At 35.2% G+C, this 20,891-nt stretch overlaps 2 protein-coding genes across 2 annotated transcripts; both read right to left on the bottom strand.

Moving 5' to 3' along the window:
- Nucleotides 1-2,870: 2,870 nt before the first annotated feature.
- Nucleotides 2,871-5,921, bottom strand: LOC121380565 (peritrophin-48-like). The gene is made up of 3 exons (XM_041509436.1): nt 5,842-5,921; nt 4,698-4,907; nt 2,871-3,839 (listed from the first exon to the last, which is right to left on the bottom strand). Exons 1-3 carry the CDS (start codon nt 5,870-5,872, stop codon nt 3,454-3,456), a joined length of 627 nt encoding a protein of 208 aa, XP_041365370.1. The 5' UTR covers nt 5,873-5,921; the 3' UTR covers nt 2,871-3,453.
- Nucleotides 5,922-6,753: 832 nt separating this feature from the next.
- On the bottom strand, nt 6,754-20,764 carry LOC121380811 (autophagy-related protein 101-like). The gene is made up of 8 exons (XM_041509793.1): nt 20,176-20,764; nt 18,592-18,628; nt 17,100-17,140; nt 16,414-16,497; nt 15,592-15,690; nt 14,244-14,358; nt 13,263-13,429; nt 6,754-11,741 (listed from the first exon to the last, which is right to left on the bottom strand). The coding sequence occupies exons 1-8, from the start codon at nt 20,203-20,205 to the stop codon at nt 11,658-11,660; spliced, it is 657 nt and encodes a 218-aa protein (XP_041365727.1). The 5' UTR covers nt 20,206-20,764; the 3' UTR covers nt 6,754-11,657.
- Nucleotides 20,765-20,891: the final 127 nt, after the last annotated feature.

Genomic DNA, 20,891 nt, shown 5'->3' on the forward strand with positions numbered 1-20,891 from the left:
GCTGCTAATCGGAAAGAGAAGCCCATGAAGTGGTGAAAGCGGGTTTCCTCTCAAATTCTGTGGTCCTTAACAATATGTTTGACGCCATATAACCGTAAATAAAATGCGTTGAGTGCGTTGTTAAATAAAACATTTCTTTCTTTCTTTTTGTTCCTCCAACTGGTGTGTAAGAAAGCAGAGATTAAATAAAGATGGCATTAACTGATAATGTAAACACAGGGCTGGTCTGTTGGCACTGTCATTAATAATTGTTCTTGAGGGGGGTGGGGTGGGGGGGGGTGGGCAGGACGTTTCCCAGTGGTAAAGCGTTGGCTTTATGCACGGTCGGTCTGAGATGGATCCCTGTTGGTGGCCCATTGGGCTATTTCTCGTTCCAACCAGTGCACCACGACTGATAAATCAAAGGTCGTGGTATGTGCTATCCTGTCTGTGGGATTGTGCATATAAAAGATCCCTTGCTACTAATAGAAAAATATTGCGGATTTCCTGTGATGACTTTTTGTCAGAATTACAAAATACATCCGATAGCCGATGATTAATTGATCAATATGGTGTTAAACAAAAAAAAAATGTTATTGGGGGTGTAGACTAGGCTTAATGCCTAATATTTGCTGGTTATATTGTAAGTTACCGGCCTCGGTGGCGTCGTGGCAGGCCATCGGTCTACAGGATGGTAGGTACTGGGTTCGGATCCCAGTCGAGGCATGGGATTTTTAATCCAGATAACGACTCCAAACCCTGAGTGAGTGCTCCGCAAGGCTTAATGGGTAGGTGTAAACCACTTGCACTGACCAGTGATCCATAACTGGTTCAACAAAGGCCATGGTTTGTGCTATCCTGCCTGTGGGAAGCGCAAATAAAAGATCCCTTGCTGCCTGTCGTAAAAGAGTAGCCTATGTGGCGACAGCGGGTTTCCTCTAAAAAACGGTGTCAGAATGACCATATGTTTGACGTCCAATAGCCGATGATAAGATAAAAAATCAATGTGCTCTAGCGGCGTCGTTAAATAAAACAAACTTTACTTTACTTTATATTGTAAGTTAAAACAACGGACATCGGTATCTTACAGCGAGGAGTATATTGATAGGTTTATTACATCTGTTGGCTGTGGGGATGTCGGTTTTACTTTTATGAGTCTGTCAGATTATACAAAACTACTGTATTGTTATGATTCATTGTATTTTATACTTTATAGATATACTGAAATGTTCAGCGAGTGATAGAAATACAATATTTGTGAGAGGTGGATTTAGGTAATCGGTCTTCTTCCATGCACTGCTACGGTCTACATCTAAGGAGAGTATATTTTAAAGTTCTGTAATGAAACAAAACAAAACGAAGAGTAAATATTGTGGTTTTATTTATTTCTAGTAACATATAACTGAAACTCGCCACAAGTATAGGCTCCAAGAACAATTTAGTCTAAATATAATTCAGTGGCGGATCAAGAAAATCCATTCGGGGAGGGGCGGGTCAATTTCATGTAGTCAAAGGCCACAAACGTTCTCGAAGGGATTCCTCAGATTCTCCAACGTAAAACAACCCCCCAAAAACCAAACCAAAAAACCCCCCAACCCAACCCCTTGGGAGTGGGTGGGACTTAGACCAACCACTGTAATTAACTATTTATTATTGGCATTGTATACATGCGTTATAACAATGTAATAACTACTTGAAGAAAACATGCAACCAGTGCTTGTAAAATTTAAAATGTTTTCCTGAGATGTGAAAATGCTTTGGTCGTATTTTAAGGATCACGTCAGTGTTAATGTCACAGCAACGGCAGCTGGCACGTCCCAGTATGGGATCTAATAGACATGGTTGTTTTCACTCGATAACAAAACATTAATCAGTCTCTAAATAACCTTGAACCTGCCCCGGGGTCACATTCATGGGGCTGGGAGTATGCATTTTGAAACACTATCACTTGTCAAATAAAGTTCTGGTTTGTTTAACGACACCACTAGAGCACATTCATTAATCAATCATCGACTATTGGGTGTCAAACATTTGGTAATTTTGATTCGTAGTCATCGGAGGAAACCCACATCTTTCCTAATGCAGCAAGGGATCTTTTATATGCACTTTCCCACAGGCAGGATAGCACATACCACGGCATTTGATATATCAGTCGTGCACTAGCTGGAACGAGAAATAGCCCAATGGGCTTACCGACAGGGGTCGATACCACACCGACACCGCGCATCAAGCGAGCGCTTTACCACTGGGCTACGTGTCGCCTCTTTGCCAAATAAAGAAAGTTATTCATTAAACAATTCAAGAGTTATGGGCAAATAGAGAAACTTTAACCGAACATAACGCAGCTTAACCATGCTTAAACTAAATAGAATTCTGCATATACATCACACAAATTTAATTTTGTCTGTAAACAAAGGACAAATGCAAATGTGGTCATATATGAACTTAACATCTAATTAAAATTAGCTCCATGTCCAGTTGACCTTTCATTTGACCAATCAAAAGCTTACTTGCAAAATCATGCCAGTGATTTGAAAAGAATTTGAAGACATTCGGGATCATGCCGAGGGTATACGAAATGATTCGGGTAAATTAGTATGCCGGAAACTAATTGCAATATAAAAGTTTATATAAAATTCGTGATGGTATAGCCATAAAATCTGTTTATACTAGTATACAATCCAGAGTTTATTACTGCACTTTTCTCCCTGTTTTTTCAATGTTGAAATAGACCAACAAGTTCGCCTATTGCATAAATAGTCTCGCCCGATATTTTTAGAATTTGTATGCTCCCGAATAACTCTATAAACTATTAAAAGGCGAAGTGTAATTGGTCGATATTTAAATTGTTATTTATAGATGAAATGTCGGCTGGACATGGGAGTCCACGCAATGCTGTTAGATCTACTGGTGGTAGACCCAGTAGAGCTAATTTTAATCAGATTGTGAACTAAACAAAACATCAACATGACATTAACCAAAGTGACTCGCAACGAGACACCTCATAATATTTTAAATTACACTGTGCATATTATGCATTCATTAAATATTCACCCGTTAACCGCTAGCTTTTGGGGATATTTCCAAGATAAGTGGTGAATGGGTGTAAAACCTTAACACCCACGCCAACAATCTGTGCCTGTGAACTAAATTAACAGGCTTCAATTTCGTATCAAATTTATGTCGAAGTTTTCATTTCACAAGCTTCACTATCGCGTGACAAATGAAAAATATTTAATCAGAGACATAGGCTACACTTCATATTAAATGGTAGCATGTTTCACGAATATCCTAATTATCACCAGTAATATTAATTTAAATAATATGGCCAATTGACAACGCACATATTCATATCCAACGATAGCTAGGTTTTGAAGTGACGAACGGCTGCCAACACTTCTTAGTGGGACCTAGTCAACAAAGTAGGACGAAATAGACATTGGTTGCTGATATATCCGCACATACCAAAAAGGTTCAGTGTTTCACATTTTGCGCACAGGGAATATTGCGCGCATAGTCACAATTTTTCACACCTTCGTTGTAAAACAGTCCCTCTTGGCAGGTGTTGGCGAACACTGTTCCAGACAAACAGACGAAGAATCCCGTTGGAGGGCAGCCGGAGTTGTAGTCGGCGTATATGGCAAACGTCGTCGTCGAGTCGCACTGGGCGGCTCTGCTGCATGTAACCTCGGCGCTGCAAGTGTCCGTGCCTTCGTCGTAAACTTTCCCAGACGGACAGTGGCCTGTCTCGATCTCACCATACCTGCACGAGAAGAAGTTCCGTGTTGGGCAGCCGAGGGAATAATCAGGGTAGAATGCTCTTTCCAGGTCTCTCGGGCACTGAAACGACCTGGTCATCGCTGTAAGAGAAATAATGATCAATCAGAATAATCAGTGTAGAATGCTCATTCCAGGTCTCTCGGATACTGAAACGACCTGGTCATCGCTGTAAGAGAAATAATGATCAATCAGAGATAAGTTGTTTTTGTATTTATACCCACTTATTCAAGACTTGAAGTCCATTGTAACTCGTCTTAGTCTGACCAGGAGAAAAACTAATAAGTTCATGTCATCACAGCTATACTTATAGCTGTCCGGTGCTAGTTTTGATTTAGTAAACTAGACCGGTAGTGGCAGTCCTCTCTTGTTGTGCAAAAGGGATATAATCTCCAGAAAAGGATCTCCTCGGGAGTGGCTGTCCTCTTACAGACAAGGCACTAGATAAGGGATTCATGGAAGCATCCACTATTTTGTGAAATGCCCATTCGACTCTGCATTGTGCAGAGATACGGCCCTGGGTCCCGTTCCACGAAGCGATCTTAGCCCTAAGATCACCGTAACAGCACAGCTAACATATGCACTTACGGTGATCCTAGCGCTAAGATCGCTTTGTGGAACGGGACCCTGCTCATCACGATTTTGTGGTTCAGGTAAATAGCTAATGAATAAAAAGAACAGAGAGGAAAAAAGTAAAATGAGCACTGTTCGAGAATTAGGTATTTCTGTGTCTAACATTTATTACAGATGATTCATGACAATATCCCATTATGTATGCAACACACCTACTCCCGTCAATGGGGGTATAACTAGTTGTAGTTATGTGGTTCAGTATCGCTGGGAAACAAAAGTTGAATGATATGACGTCAAATAGTCGTTATTCGCTAAGGACATAAACTTGATATGATACAGACGTCGGCTTATTATCCTGTGATACTTACAGGCGACACATTTGTCGAAGGCGTCCACTGTGCATCTCTGTCTGGTGGAATTCAGCGCCATACCCTCCGGACATAGCACGGTCTTGTAGAGAATTCCGCTGTAGCAGGCGTGGAACTGTCCGCACTGTGAGCCCGCCATCATTACCATGCCAGTTGTGTCCACGCACGGGTTGTTCTGTCCACGGACAGACAACAACTGAAGCAGCACAGCTGAAGATAATATATATAAGTCAAATCTGTGTTAAGAAGTCATTGAAAGCCAGGGTCTGAAAGGCCTATTAAATGAAAATAACTTACAAAGACAATATGGCCCCTCAAAATTATGTATTTCCGGGAACCCGACCAAACCTAGAAATATAAGAGATGACCCTAACACAAAGTTCAGTATATTGTTGGTTCTTTTTTCTCTTTTTTTCATCAATACGTAGGTGAAACATAACATTTCATCTGGGATGAATGTATTAAAATAATAATAATATGAATAATAACAATATTAAACAAATAAAATAATAATAAATAAAAGAACAAACCTACCTACCTTACCTAAAAAAAAATTCGGCACGTTCTCCGGAAGCAAACATTTTTCTTTAGGCCTAATTGATTTCTGTATTAATATCTCTGCTGTCGTTCAAATCAATTACAATAAGTTTTCGAACGGTTAATATAAACTTAACATTTATAAATTTGGTCTTATCCACTAAAGCTCGCTTGCCTTAATCAACAATTAAAGCCACCCATTTCTGTCCTGGAGAGGCAACCCATGATGCTGGACTAGCCGTGTCCCTAGGGCACCATGAACTGAATCAGAATTCAATATAGGCACGTCAACTTGATCAATTACCATAAAAGTAAAAGTATCTTGTCATTATACATTATCAATTTTCGTTTTTAAATTCAATGCGTTTCCGATTGTCTTGGCGTTTGTAATAGTTCGGATTTCATTTTACGCACATACGGAATACAAAATATACGTATCTTGGGAAGGGTCAGTCAGGGTATCTTGGGAAGGGTATTTGAATCCTCCCCGCTTTCCCCTCTTAACACCGATTATTTTTAGGAGTACGATTTTCTCCTTGGCAGTAGTGCGATTTATCGCAGAGGACTGAATGTTTTCAAAACCGAAAGTCAGCCAGTTACAACTTACCTAGAAAACAGCAGACGAACTTCCCCTTCATGTCTTCTGTTAACCGTACACAAAGCCAGAACGAGGGAATTAAACCACTATTTCCACTTCGTACTAGCTGACCATCATCATCCCTCAATTAGTTGCTCATTTGCATGTATTTGTGGAGTCTATTTGCTCGAAACTGCGACACTTCAAAGCAATGGGACGTCCTCGTTTCATCTGGTAAACACGAGGACAATCAGCGAGGCAGTACCTGGCCATCTTGGCGGATCTTTCACCTTTAATTACGACAATCCGGGCTCTCCGTGATCACGTTACCCACCCGCTAAACCATCCCCCGTCTCGACGCCTCCAGTGCAAACTGCAGATAGAGCTGGAGTAAGTGGGGCCGCTACCCGTCCTTCTATTGTGGAGTGTGGTCATTAACGGAGATGGTGACGCTGGCGGTTTAGACAGGGTCACTCTGGCCAGCAAACACAGGTGCCAAGACATATTTGATCATGTTAATCAACGTTTGTATTGAAATGTGCAGAAGAATAGTATAAATGTTGGTGAGAAATAAGAATGATATGACAAACTGGTGCTATTATGCTAAAATTTGTTGCATTCTTAAATCCACCTTCTCCAAATATAAAAACTAAAGAAAATAGTTTCCAAACGATAATGGAATGCACAATCTGTATGAAGTATTTTGTATATACATTCAGGGCCGTAGCTAGGGGGGGGGGGGGGGAGGCAAAATAGTAATGCCCTTCCTCCCAATCACACATTTTCCCCATACCATGTTATATATTATATCCTGTCGCCCCATAACTCATAGACAATGTGGTTGCCCACCTATCCAAAATATAAAATCCTGACACTGATGATTGTCAGTTTGTAGGTAAACACAGTCTACATACTGTTAATAGTGATTAATAAATAAAAACGTTGTATTAAAATGGTTTATTTTTTCTCACTCCCGTCGTACGTATACACACAACATCATATTATAAATCCGATTTTCCTAACCCAAAACACAGTCATACTTCTTACACAATAACATTCAAACAAATTCAAAATGTTATGTAAATAACGGAATTAATCCTGTAAAAACTAAATACACATTACTTTGCATCTGGCAAACAATAATAAATATAGAAAGCTTATTGTAACACAATTATTTTACAGATGACAATATCCACAATAAAATACAATATTGTCTAGTCCACTTATTTATACTTGGACATATCAATCAAATGATGATGATGCAAAACAAACATTCAAGCAGAGTATTTTCCAACTTCCAACAAGTGCTTGACTTTCCTCTAGTATAATAAACTATTGCAAATCACAGACTAATTCATGTGAAACATTACCTAGTACAGCTAAAATTATACAACATATTATATATGAAACTCTGACATTAGTATGTGGACTATAAATAATAACCATCTCTATAACTTATAAAATCCTGCAGTTTGATAAGGTAATTAAAAACATTATTCTGTGACATATCAGTTATCACAACAAAAACCACAAATATGGTGGGTTACGGGAAAAGTTTCCTTTTCATCTATCCTGTTCTTCAAACATGCATTTTCAGCAACTATTGTCAATGTTTTCATTTTTTAAAATTGCTGCTTTGTTTTCAAGCGAACCATATACATGAAGTATTTGACAATCTCAGTTTATAAAACGTGTGTTCATAGCTTTACATGTACATGTCTTTAGTTATTGTTTTAATTTCAACGGGCATTAAAATTTAAGGAATACACCGATACCATGTCATCATATAAATCATGGACCATGGAACCAGTCCAAGAAAAATAAATCCTGTTATTGTATATTATTATTTACTGGGTTTTTTTGTTGTTGTTTGTTTAGTTTTTCTCATCAAATACATCTGACAATTAAATGTGGAAATAGGTGGTTTCAACGTTTTGAAAAAAACTATAATTGTATCTATGTATATACTACCCATTATCCAATAAATTTCAAATACAGTGTGTCACTTTGAACTTAAAACGGACTGGGTCAGGCACATTGTACACATACTATATATGTCTGTAACAAACCTAATACAAATTAAATATAATTAATTTTTTTGAGTTTCAACATGGTTTCAAATCAATAATTCCACTTTGATTACAGGGTACCAATCTGCTGCTTCCACCACAATATCATAAAACAAACATACTAAATGATCCTCTATATACAACATTCATATTTGAAAGTTACTTAAATATCAAAATACCTGAACACATAAGCATCAATAGTAATGTAACAATGTCCACTTATTTGTTATTCTAACATTAACTTACAGTTACCTGAACAACAAACACACATTTTAAATGAAGGTTATGTCAATAAAATAACTGCCATAATTCATACAACATGATTGGAGTAAAAAAATCACATTAAAAACACACAAAAAACCCCATATGAAATATTTACATTATGCACACGTTGCCTTTCTTAGTAAATAATTTAAAGTACAGTACATAAATACCAACAAAAATACTGTCAGTAATAAAGACAACTACAATCTACCTATAATAAAGTACAGATTTTGACAATCATTTAACAAACAGTCACAATCATTGTCAGAGGCAAACAACAAAAAGAACGTAAAACAAAACATTAGCAACAAGCTGGTGATGGTGAAACACAATAAACAAGGACTAGGGATGTGGACTTGGATGGCAAGAAACAGTGTGGCAAAACTGGAAATAAAACAACTCAAAGATTAGAAAAACCCTCCACAAATCTTTATTATGTTTTATAGTAAGTGTTGCTGCTTACTGAAAGTAACTACAACCAAACCTTCCTGTAGACAGAGCTGGCAATGTATCCTGGGTAAAATACTATACTAATTTCCTTTGGAAATTATCCTCCAAACATCAAAGATATTATCAGTAGATATAGTTAGTGGTCCCTAAGCCAGGGTGTCACAAAGAAAATCTTACCGACTGCTAGTCGTGCATCAAGCTTGTTAAGAGTCTAAGAGATATATCTCATTCAGATTGACTACAAAAGCCCAGATCACACATGAGCAACTTCTGACAGTCAAATGGTATGGCACTTTACTTGGGAAGTGGAATGAATCCGATTTGTAGGGTATCCAAGTTTCCACCTAAGCACTATATGTAGCATAAAATAACACACAAATTATAAAAACAAGCCACAACCTGTTATCCTACCTCACTCTTTGCCATACTCATCAAAGCATGCAAATACTCCAATCAACTAATTTAAAAAAAAAAAACACTCCGAGAAACAACATTGGTCATAAAACAATTCACTCTTTGTCCTGAAACATGCTGTTTTTTATATATCATAAATCCACTTCCAACTAGTATTTTTTGGAAGCTGTCTCCTCATAGTTTTTGTTAAACAGTAAGTTATTTAGCCACAAAGTCTGAATCTCTTGTTAATAACTAGCACTTACTAAGTTGAAGCATAATTCAGCACTTTCCCCACTGACCGCTTACTTGGTAGCTAAATCATGGCAACCGAATGAGGTACATAATCACAAGTCTGAACTTCTTGTAACTATCATTTCTTTTAATTTCTAAAAGTCAAAATGATCATAGCACGCAGAATCGTATTTTTATAGATATACACTCATAAGAATTTCCATTTAGATCAAGTTACAAGTACCTCAGGATCCTGAATAAGGAGTATCAGTGGATGACTGATATGAATGATTAAATGTGATGCATCATTTAGATGTTAATTTGATCCAGCACAAGATATCATCCAATGAATGCAATTGATCATTAATTCTAGTCACATTTTCAAATTAGGATTCTAAATGTTATGATTGTAAACTGGAAATACATGTAATTCAACCTTTAGTATAAAATATCACATAATATTTGTCTCCCAACACCGTGTTTATAGCTAGCTTAGCTTCATCCCATAGTACAGACCTCACTGTGAACAAACCCTGTGATTACAGTGATTACCTGCTCCCCTAACTTAGATTATGGGCAGCCATTAAAGACATTATCATACTGAGCATTGACAGTTAATCATATTGTAGTACCATTTTGTTTATTAACATGCTGAGGGAAGCTAAACATTAATCTGCTTAAATCATATCAGGAGAGTCAGAATGAGATCTCCACAAACCTACAACAGTCTAAACTAGAAACCAACAAAACCATTATAATCCTAATACCAGTGAACTACCATATGAATCACTACGGGACAAAGTTACTGCATCTTTCACTAACATTACCATCATGACACAAGTTAGACACACTGCATGGTTCTCACTTTCTGATCAAAAGGAAGACTTAAAATAATGCCAATCTCTAGTAACAAATTAAACATAATATGATCTTCAACACCAGAGCACATTCCATGAACACAATACGAAAGTACAAAGCTCAGTTATTGGTTACTTTGGCATTCATTTAATTAACTAAACAATCTTTTAACTAACAGGTTAATATACGCCTTGACCTTAACATTTGTCAGTGGTAGCCATCTTTTTTGGGGGGTAGCCCTTAATTGTTTTAAGATAAATGCTGCTTTTTTCATAATGATAATAAGTATTAAATATTTATCATTGCTTGTATCAAAGAAACAAATTAAAAATACAAATATTGAACCCAAAATTGATCAGTTACGTCACAATGAGGAGGAAGAAAAGTGCTTGGTGAATACGAATGATTATATATGGAGGATGGAGGTACCAAAATGGCCAGATTTTTGTTTTACATAAATGTTGAATGGCCTTCACTTTTCTTTTTAAGATGTTATACAACTTTACAATTAATGGATCAAAGGCAAGCATTATAGGAAAGGTAGTATTTTACACATGTAAGTATTTTTCGAGAATATAATTTAAACAGGAAATGTGAATTTTAGACACTGGTAAATCTAGTCTCTCGTAGTGTATTAGTTTGCAGATGTGAAAATCTAGTAGACCATGGGAATTTGGTATCCCAAAATGAACTTCAGTAGCCTAAACACATTATTACTTCATATTCTAACACATTTTGCAGCTAGTATGTTTTTAGATGTTTAAGCAAACATGTTAAAACAAGCACTCTATAAAGCAGAAATTTATTATAATGATTAACCCTACCTGCCTCACATATCTCTCAATATAGTACAAACTGTATGTATTAAGCAAATAAATGGTTTGATAAAGACAGGATGCCTTGTAGTTTTGACAAATCATCCAACACACCACAACTAGGCCTGTATTCAACAACCAACTGCTTTAAGAGACCACTTAATGTATTTAACTAGAGGTGAGTGGTTTATTAAAGGTTTGCTTTTAGTCTGATCAAATGAAAATCCTTCTGATTAGAGTATTACATGATGCAGGGTAGACTGTCAGTCCCCGGATGACGCTACAATCACTTACTGAAGTCCAATTTGAATTCTATGTCCAGGCTGTGAATTTATGGTTTGGGCTAGAGAAAATTATCAACTGTTTTACTATGATACGTAAGGCACCAGCCAAAGTTGCTGTGAAGGCTAGTGATGTTCTCAAACATTGGTCGGTCGAACACTGCAGTCTATCCTGTTTGACAATCTAACACACATTTTTGCACATATCTATTGCATGGTTACAAATAACACATCTTGCAGAAAATTGCATCACATAGAAAAGAAACAACCCAATGTCTTTCAGAACACTTTCCATGATCATGATCAATTGTTTAAAATTCATTTATCACAATCTTTGAACACTTTGGAAAACCCAATCCATCAACCAAAGTGGGCATCCACCGGCAACAGCCATTCCAATGATATAAAAGAGGTATCCACCAATGGTTTCCACATCTGTCTGTCTCTAGGGGCATCATCAATCTATCTGACAAGTCCGTGTATCACAAAGCCAGAGTATCCTTGAGGAACTTTCGCATCGTTGTTCCAACTGAAGCAGAAGACGGTCCCGTTGACTGATGTGAAATCTGTTAAATACACAACAAAACCAAAGTGAATTTTGTCTTTTGAACTGTGTTAAATATGCTCAGATTATTATATACTCTTCAAAAAAAGTAGGGGAACTCTCATAAGAATTTACAATTGCCAAAATTGTAACGTATATTAGCTGTGGGGAATGGTTATATGATAATAGTGAATTAATTGGGCAAACATTACAACCGGTAGTTCAGTATTACAGTAGGTTATATGACCACCAAAGATCTTGAAGGACGATTGGGGTCAGAAGTGAACTTTGAAAGTTGACTCTTTTTTTTATTAGTAAATCGCAAACTGTATGATCAACAGAATGAAAAAGATTGACAGAAATAATGTTCCACAGTGATTAATGGACCTTCCTGGAAATTGTCGAAATCGAAAATGACACCCCACGCACGTGTACGAGGCAACTGCGTGATGCATGTGAAAACTATGGAATGTGTTTTAGTGTGTTGATAAACGGACCTGAACGTTCTTTACTAGGATGTCTGTGGTCAAAACGTATGTTCGGTCTAATGGTTGACATTAACATTAATATTTCAGGTTCCCCTACTTTTTTTGAAGAGTATAATAGCCCAGATGTCACAACTTGTCTCTAAACAATGTTTAAGTAAAAATATTGAAATGTTTTCACAATCATCATTATGGAAAAAAGAAAAAACTGCTGCCAGATAACCTAGTTTTATTCTATATGAAAGAATGACAAAATGTTATTCAAATCATAGTCTCATAATTAATATATACATGTATATGAGTTTATGGATAATTAAAGACATTAAAATAAAAATCGTAGCAGTATTGGTTTTGGTTCTATTGCAGAAGTCTTTAGTGGGTATGGCATAGTGGTAAAGTATCTGCCTGGTGAAGTGAGATTGAGCACAGTGTTAGTGTTTGCCTGAAGTGTGACTGTTGCTTGTAATATCAGTACACAATGGAAGTGAGATTGAGCACAGTGTTAAAGTGTTTGCCTGAAGTGTGTCTGTTGCTTGTAATATCAGTACACAATGAAAGTGAGATTGAGCACAGTGTTAAAGTGTTTGCCTGAAGTGTGTCTGTTGCTTGTAATATTAGTACACAATGGAAGTGAGATTGAGCACAGTGTTAAAGTGTTTGCCTGAAGTGTGTCTGTTGATTGTAATACCAGTACACAATGGAAGTGAGATTGAGCACAGTGTTAAAGTGTTTGCCTGACGTGTGTCTGTTGATTGTAATATCAGTACACAATGGAAGTGAGATTGAGCACAGTGTTAAAGTGTTTGTCTGTTGCTTGTAATATCAGTACACAATGGAAATGAGATTGAGCACAGTGTTAGAGTGTTTGCCTGAAATGTGTCTGTTGATTGTAATACCAGTACACAATGGAAGTGAGATTGAGCACAGAGTTAAGAGTGTTTGCCTGAAGTGTGACTGTTGATTGTAATACCAGTACACAATGGAAGTGAGAAGTGTTAAGAGTGTTTGTCTGAAGTGTGATTGTTGCTTGTAATATCAATACACAATGGAATGCTCACTCTATACAGGTATGGTTGTACATCTGATTGGACAGTATCAAAGATTAACTCCAAATCGGACTGATCAGGCATTTTTGGCACATATTCGTGTCGATTCATCATCTCGGCAATGTACATGATTTTATCTCCCAGCATTTCTCCAACCTTTTCTCGACACACTTGTCGCTCTGTAACAAACAAAAAACATAATATTTAGCATTTTCCATCTGTCATTCTTGTACCATGGTGACTAAATGAAGTGAGAAAAAAAGTTATAAATTAAAATCATATTAAATCTAATGCTTAACTTGTTTTTGAAAGGCCGTTCTTTTTCATTTTTGATGCATTATTCCTCTGTTCAAAACAAATATTGTGCTATGCAGTACATTTGTGAAGTGGCTGTTTCATTTTATATTATGGCTGTTTATAAGCAACATTTCTCGAACACTGTAGTCTGAACTCTCAACATTCTGCTGCATGTTGTAAATATGTCCCATTCTTGTAAATCTAACCCATTCGATTTACAATAATAAATTACATAAATTTAGGTGTTTAGGTGTTGTTATAACAAAACAAATAAATGAAAATGGTTTAAAACACACAATAAACATTGTTTTATATTTAAAGGTGTATTCTACAATTGCTTACAATAATGATGACGGGCATCCATTTTAGTCACTTTTTACCAGAATCCACTCAAGATTTCCACATTATGCCACAGGACTCGAGGAGAATCTAATTTGTTCCATGGACTTTTTACAATACTCTTAATAAAACAAAATCTAATGCTAATAAATAATTAAAATATTGTCTAGACAATTAATTTATACATTTTTAAGAGACACTGTCTGAACACTGGATGTCAGAATACAGGTTGATACTTGTTGTAATTTTAAGATTGATGTTATAGAAATATAACTGGATTTTATGATTTTTATTTATGGGAATAGATTACGGAAATCACCTTTTCAGATTGCCAGAGAATAATGACATATAGCTCACCATGTTCATTGGCCAGTGTGAGAACGTCCAGCTTGACCGTCCACACCTCCCAAGGGATACATTCAGCCTGGAACGGCCATCTTGCTCTCTTCTTCTGGAAAAACTCCAGAGCTATCTGCTCCAATAACAACACAAATATAAATAAAGAGTTATTTTCAGTTATCTACTCAATGCATTCTAACAATCTGTTTTTAAGAAAGATTACTGGATTTTGTATTTCTATGCATTTCTCACTGCAAGAGTGATTAGAAAACACTTATTTTAGTATTCACCAACTTGATATACTGGATGAGAAATCTATCAGATACATTTTTTGAATTCTGTATTGCAGTCAAGTTTCAAAATATGGAACTTAAAGCATTATATTTTCCACAGGTATAGAGATAAAAATGTCTAGCAAACATAATTGAAATTAAAATATAGAAACAGTTGATTTAACTTTTTGTCATAAAAATTTATTTTAGTATTCCTCATAGTGTAGCATCCTTATTCCAATGTAATTTGTTTGAATGTTCCAGAATTCACCATGGGGGGAGGTGGGTGAAGGTGGGTGTTTAGGAGAGGCAAGTGGTATGGTAACTACTGATTTATGCCAAGTGGTTTGCTGCATACTGTATTTTCCCATGTATTATGCACACTTTTTTTCAGAAAATACAGGTTAAAAATGGGGGTGCGCACTATACATAACAATAGAAAAAACTTGTCTTTTAAAAATGTCCAGCAATCAGTCAAAACGGAAATGTGCCACACTACTATAACTTTAGAAATCTCGCGCATTCACATTAGCCATGAGAAACAAATGTAATATGCTATATTTTTGTTTTCATTTAATTATTAGTCATTTACAGAGTATGGGTATATAATTTTGTTTTGATTTATGCATGTGTGAGTCTGTGACATGTAAGTAAGAAAGTACTAGCCTATATTTAATGTGACATGTAGGTCTATGTACTCAAGTACCTAACTTAAGTTTTGTTTCTTGACAAATACCACTGCTTTCGTTTTTCGTGAATTTTGGTGACGGGGAAAACAGTACATCTTGCATTCACCGTCCATTTTGTGATTTAAAAAAACGGTGCACATTATATCATGGTTTATGTATTTTTTCTTGGAATAAACGTTCAAAGTGTGTGTGTGTGTATAGTGGGGGTGCGGGGGTGGGGGTGGGGGGGGGGGGGGGGGGGGGGGTGCACACGCGCATTATACACCGGTGTGCATAATACATGAGAAAATATGGTACACAGTGGGTGATGGGTACACCCCCAAGATACCCCATCCGCATCTAGACCATTATGTTATTGTTTAACAGTCCCTTCAGCAATAAAATGACCATCAGTTTTTACATTACCTGGCCAGACTGTGGTTCCTCCGTACTTCTGAGAGCATCGCGGAACATACTGACATCTCGCCGGATACAGCTCTCAAGATACTCAGATGCCACGCGTACCTGACAATCAAAGAGATGTGGTAGGTTAAACACATACTGCGCAAATAATTGTACTAATAGACATCTTTAAGAAGCAGCTTGTCAGGTTACACACTTTGTTGTGTACTAAATTCCATGACTTGCTATGACATTATTCCTGACCTTTTTAAAAACAGAATTTTCAAAGACTTTCATGCAATCATTAATGCCATCTATTAATTTAACAGTATGACTTTTAAAATGCATATTGCCAATCTGTTCAAGAGTTATTTTACATTGATAAAAAAAATATATTAGTTAGCAATATTTATTTTCTATTACTTTTCATGACCAAATTCCAAATTCCAAAACTATGCAGGCCTGGAAAATAACATTTGCAATTAATAGGGCTTTCCAGGATTTCCATGACCCTTATAAACCCTTAGTACTCTTTAAAGGTACAAACTCTAGCTTAGTAGCTACTGTATACATGACCTAGAGCAAATAAAGTGTGACATTTGACAACAAATAGACTACATATTAGTTTTTTTGTTGCTGATAATATATATATATATATATATATATATATATATATATATATATATATATATATATATATATATATATATATATATATATATATATATATATATATATAGTGTACTCTGTACTACACACAAATTTCATTCTAAAACGTAATGATATAGAAAACAGTTGCCTTTTTATGTAAGTGAATGAACAGATAATACAAACAAACAAACATACATAAGTGAAGTCAATGAAATCACAATCCACATCAACCACTCCAACTGTTCCAATAGAATAGCTATGTTCTTGCTTGTAGTGAAACTGAAAGAAAGAAGACAATAATATTTAACAAATACGGTACACACTGCAGAACTCTACTACTACTACTACTACTAGACTACATATATATACACATTGTAACACCAAGAACAGTCAGTTTCAGAATTTAAAAATACTAGTATTATTAAATCAAAAGTTGAACAGAACCTTGTTTTCAAAGTCTAAAACAGAAAAAAACCCCCACAAAAAGCCATGAAAGTACAGGCGATAAAATAGACATTAGCAAAACATAAACAGTGATAGAAATCAGGCTGCTGAGACCTCGTTAAAGAGCTAAAACAATTGCAACTTTGCTGGTAACTGGCATTAACCAATTTAACCAAGAACCATGCTTAATACATATCAATAATAGTGTTTGTCATATGCTTTATATACTGCACGTTGATAAGGCAGAACTTTTTTAACCAAAAGAGTACTATAGTGCATTGAATATTCCTATTTGAACACAAATGCAGCCACAGGTACCATACATGTCTTTCATGTTCACAACATGGGTTTGAAGTTAGCTTTTTAAAAAACACACAAAGACTAGTTTTCAGGTTAACAAATTACTGTGTATGTTGAGTTGAAGAATTAAATCTCACCTTTCCAAGAGTTCTGTGCATCAAAAGTGTGTGGAATATACCTGCAGGGAATAAAAAACAAGAATTGTTTTTATTTTTTATTTAAGATATTAACATAGTGATTCATGCATAACATTTTTACAAACTTTCTGTGCATCATATTTACAGTTTACTGCATATTAATTTATTATATTAACCAAGCAGGAATCCATAACAAATGTTTTAAAAACACATTTTATCACTGAGAAAGTATCACCTACTATAACATACCATGTTCCGGGGCAATTTAGTGTATGCATAAATAAGCTCTGACCGTGTCAGTACTGAAGTCTTAAATTAAAATTATATTAGACAGCTTTTTGCATATTTAATTATTACTAAGTTATTATCAAGTTTTGACCCTGGGTAATAGTAACTTAAATGGTCAAAAATTATCACGATACGTAAGTGACAATCTATCTTGTTTTTGCAGACACCTAATTGAAGAGGCTGAACACTTCTTATGTTTTTGTCCACCACACAACGTTGTTCGAAATGCCCATTTGTCAGATTATCATAATCTTAATTGTAATATTTTACTATTTGGTGACCCAAACCTTAGTCTCCTAGAAAATAATGCTATATTCAAATGTGTCCAGAACTTCATTATAAATAGCAAACATTTTCAGATTAATTAACCAGTCACATTCGTTTTCTCTTCAGACATCTAATTCTAAATACTGGTAAAGTAAAACGCTTAAAGGTAATAACCTGTTCATTCTCTTTACTTTTTCTTCCTTCTATTTCCCCGTCTTTGTTAGTAAATTTGGAACAAGTTATAATCATGTTTTATTTTATTGCTTTTAATATATTCATGTTGTAAAATGTTGGGAGAGGCCTTAATATAGCCTAACACCTGTTGGCCAATCCCCAGGCTTCTACTGTTTTTGAATGGCAATAAATATTGCTTAAACCAAGTTTTGACTCTCAAAAAATAATCTGTCAATCATGTACATGTAGTATTCTCTCATGAGTTCTTCTTTAGAAATAAAATAATCCACATTATATTGTATAATATACAAATTATATACAAGTATACAGGCCAGAAGTTAAAGGGACATTCCTGAGTTTGCTGCATTGTAAGATGTTTCCGACTAATAAAACATTTCTACGATTAAACTTACATATTAAATATATTTTCTTGTTTAGAATATCAGTGACTGTATATTTAATGTGTTTCTGGTCGTCTTAATATTTGTAAGAAGCCCAATCTGGATTTTGTCTTCAAATAATTACGAACGTACAAAAAAAATTATTTTAGGAAATAAAATTAAATTTAACTTAGTACAAATTTTTGAATGATCAGAAACACGTTTAATATACAGCCACTAATGTTTTATGCAGAACAATATATTTGAAATGTAATTACAATCGTTAAAAAGTCTCTGTTAGTCGATAACATCTTTAAAATTGCAGCAAACTCAGGAATGTCCCTTTAATGAAATAATCTGTGTATACATGTAGGTCTACTTACTCTGAACAACTTCTTCTATCTGGCGTCCTTCAACAGACTGTAAACACAAAGGGTTACACAAATAATGTCAAATAAAGCTATAATTTGTTCCCCATTTAGAACATTCTGCTCATTACAAGTAATTTTAGAACTAAAACAATGATATAGTTATGTACCGTAATTTAGTCATTATTCCTAGGCATAATGCAGTTAAAAAATTAAAGTTTGTTTTGTTTAACAACACCACTACAGTCGTCGGAATATTTTGGACCTAATCTGATTTCAAAAACGAAATCACACAACAGATGTTAAGACTCTGACTTGTTTAGTGGCAAAGCTCACTTGGCACAGTATTTTAACTTTGGCGCAAGACTGTACATCGACACATGTTGCGCTGTTTTCTGTGACCAGTCAAGCGTTGTTAATCCTCGCCCACATTCATCTCAGTAATACCAGAAAATACTAATTAATACTTTGATTTTAACATAATGGCACATTATTAAGTACTTAATAATATCAGGTTTTTAATGAAGCATACAACTGTTTTGTTTAAATTTTATTACCGGAACTCCGAAGTAGTATTTTATATCAAAATATTATGATTAGAACAGAGTGCAAAAAAATAATAATTCCCAATTGAACATGGAAATTGGTGAAATGTTACGAAATGTACTGATCAAGGACTCACGCTGGAAATATTTTTTGGTTTAGCCAATTTTCAGAAATAAGTAGCATTTCCTTGAAAATTATTACAATGTGGTTACTTTGAGGACAATTTTATTAGCCAAAATCAAAATTTTGTAGCCACTTTGGATAAAAATGATCAATTGGCTAATCTGGCAATATACAGGGTGAGCCATGACTGATAAATGTTCACTTCACCTATTTTTATCAAACTTTTCCCCCTTTCTTCTTGGAAGAGAGAAGTCATTTCTCCTACATTTTCAATTCTTGATTAGGGCCTGATTTCTCTTTAAAGTTATTTATAAAACCAGGCAATTTATTCCATTTAATGTATTAGATCTACATTCTTTTTTAGTCTTTGTGTATTGGTTGGCAATTGATTAACTATAACCCTTGCTTTTATCATGTTGCTTGTTATTTCTCTGAGTGAGTATTTGTGTATAAGGGTAAAAGTTGTGTTGATTAGTTTTTTAAATTAAACTCGAATACAGACTCTTAAAGACAAATTTGTTGCTGGTGCTAGAATAAGACTGGGGGTAACTCATTTAATTAGAAAAACTGGAGCTCAGTGTTACGTGTAATTATCTGCTTGAGTAAGTAAATGAATATATATTTGATAATAGTTTGATGTAAACCTTTACTCAAAATTAGTTTGTTGTATTACATGCTTGCTTATAAAGTATATATATATATATATATAATTTTTTTTTAATCTTCTTCTTTTTTTGATAATTAAGATCATAATGAAGTCATTTATTGTATTCATAATTCACACAGTAACAAATATTTGTTTGAGATTTAAGAATTAAAATAATAATAATAATAACAATAATGCTTTAAACATTGATTTAAAATCATGGCATGGCACAAATTTAAGGTGACATACATATACCAATAACTGAATAAATAATATCATCTTACCAATTCAAAAATTTGAGATCTTGCATTCATCTTGTAATAGAGCGATAACCCACAAAAGAAACATTGGATTGATCAGCCTTGCATTCCAACATCAATTATATAACAGCTATTTCTAGTGATCATGACATCAGAACAGCTAACTCAGTAACGAGTCATTTCCAGTACGCAAATGACACTGGTACGTCATTCACTCATTGGCCTCATTTAGAAATTTACCAAAACTGGCTCATTTTATACGTCCAATATTTCAATCAAATAACATTTTGAAAAGAAAGTCATGCTATATATATATTTTTTGCTTTTTAAAAGTCACAACTGCCATCTGAATAGTTCACTTCATGCAGTATTGGTATCAATAACAGCGTCTTTGTTTGCTGATGAAAATCTCCCCCAATGTTTACAAACACAGATGACTGGAACTTGCGTCACAAAAAGATTACTATTTCCGCCAAGGAACGATAACTCCAAGCACCTGTCAATCGGAATACTTCGTCTATTTCCGTGTGATAGGAAGAAGAAGGAAATGTTTTATTTAACGACGCACTCAGCACATTTTATTTACGGTTTTATGGCGTCGGACACAGATACTGAGAGAAGAATCTCGCTGTCGCCACTTCATGGGCTACTCTTTTTTATTAGCAGCAAGGGATATTTTATATGCACCATCCCACAGACAGGATAGCACATACCACAGCCTTTAATATACCAGTCGTGGG

Source organism: Gigantopelta aegis, chromosome 9 (assembly GCF_016097555.1).
Source record: "Gigantopelta aegis isolate Gae_Host chromosome 9, Gae_host_genome, whole genome shotgun sequence".
NCBI lineage: Eukaryota > Metazoa > Mollusca > Gastropoda > Neomphalida > Peltospiridae > Gigantopelta > Gigantopelta aegis.

Excerpts from the sequence above, each read along its gene's own strand:
- LOC121380565 (XM_041509436.1), bottom strand. The coding sequence starts at position 5,872 with ATGAAGGGGAAGTTCGTCTGCTGTTTTCTAG. Across the intron at positions 4,908-5,841 it reads GTTCGTCTGCTGTTTTCTAG|CTGTGCTGCTTCAGTTGTTG; the intron begins GTAAGTTGTAAC and ends TATTATCTTCAG. Across the intron at positions 3,840-4,697 it reads CTTCGACAAATGTGTCGCCT|CGATGACCAGGTCGTTTCAG; the intron begins GTAAGTATCACA and ends TTTCTCTTACAG.
- LOC121380811 (XM_041509793.1), bottom strand. The coding sequence starts at position 20,205 with ATGAATGCAAGATCTCAAATTTTTGAATTG. Across the intron at positions 18,629-20,175 it reads GATCTCAAATTTTTGAATTG|TCTGTTGAAGGACGCCAGAT; the intron begins GTAAGATGATAT and ends TTGTGTTTACAG. Across the intron at positions 14,359-15,591 it reads AGGAACCACAGTCTGGCCAG|ATAGCTCTGGAGTTTTTCCA; the intron begins GTAATGTAAAAA and ends TTATTGGAGCAG.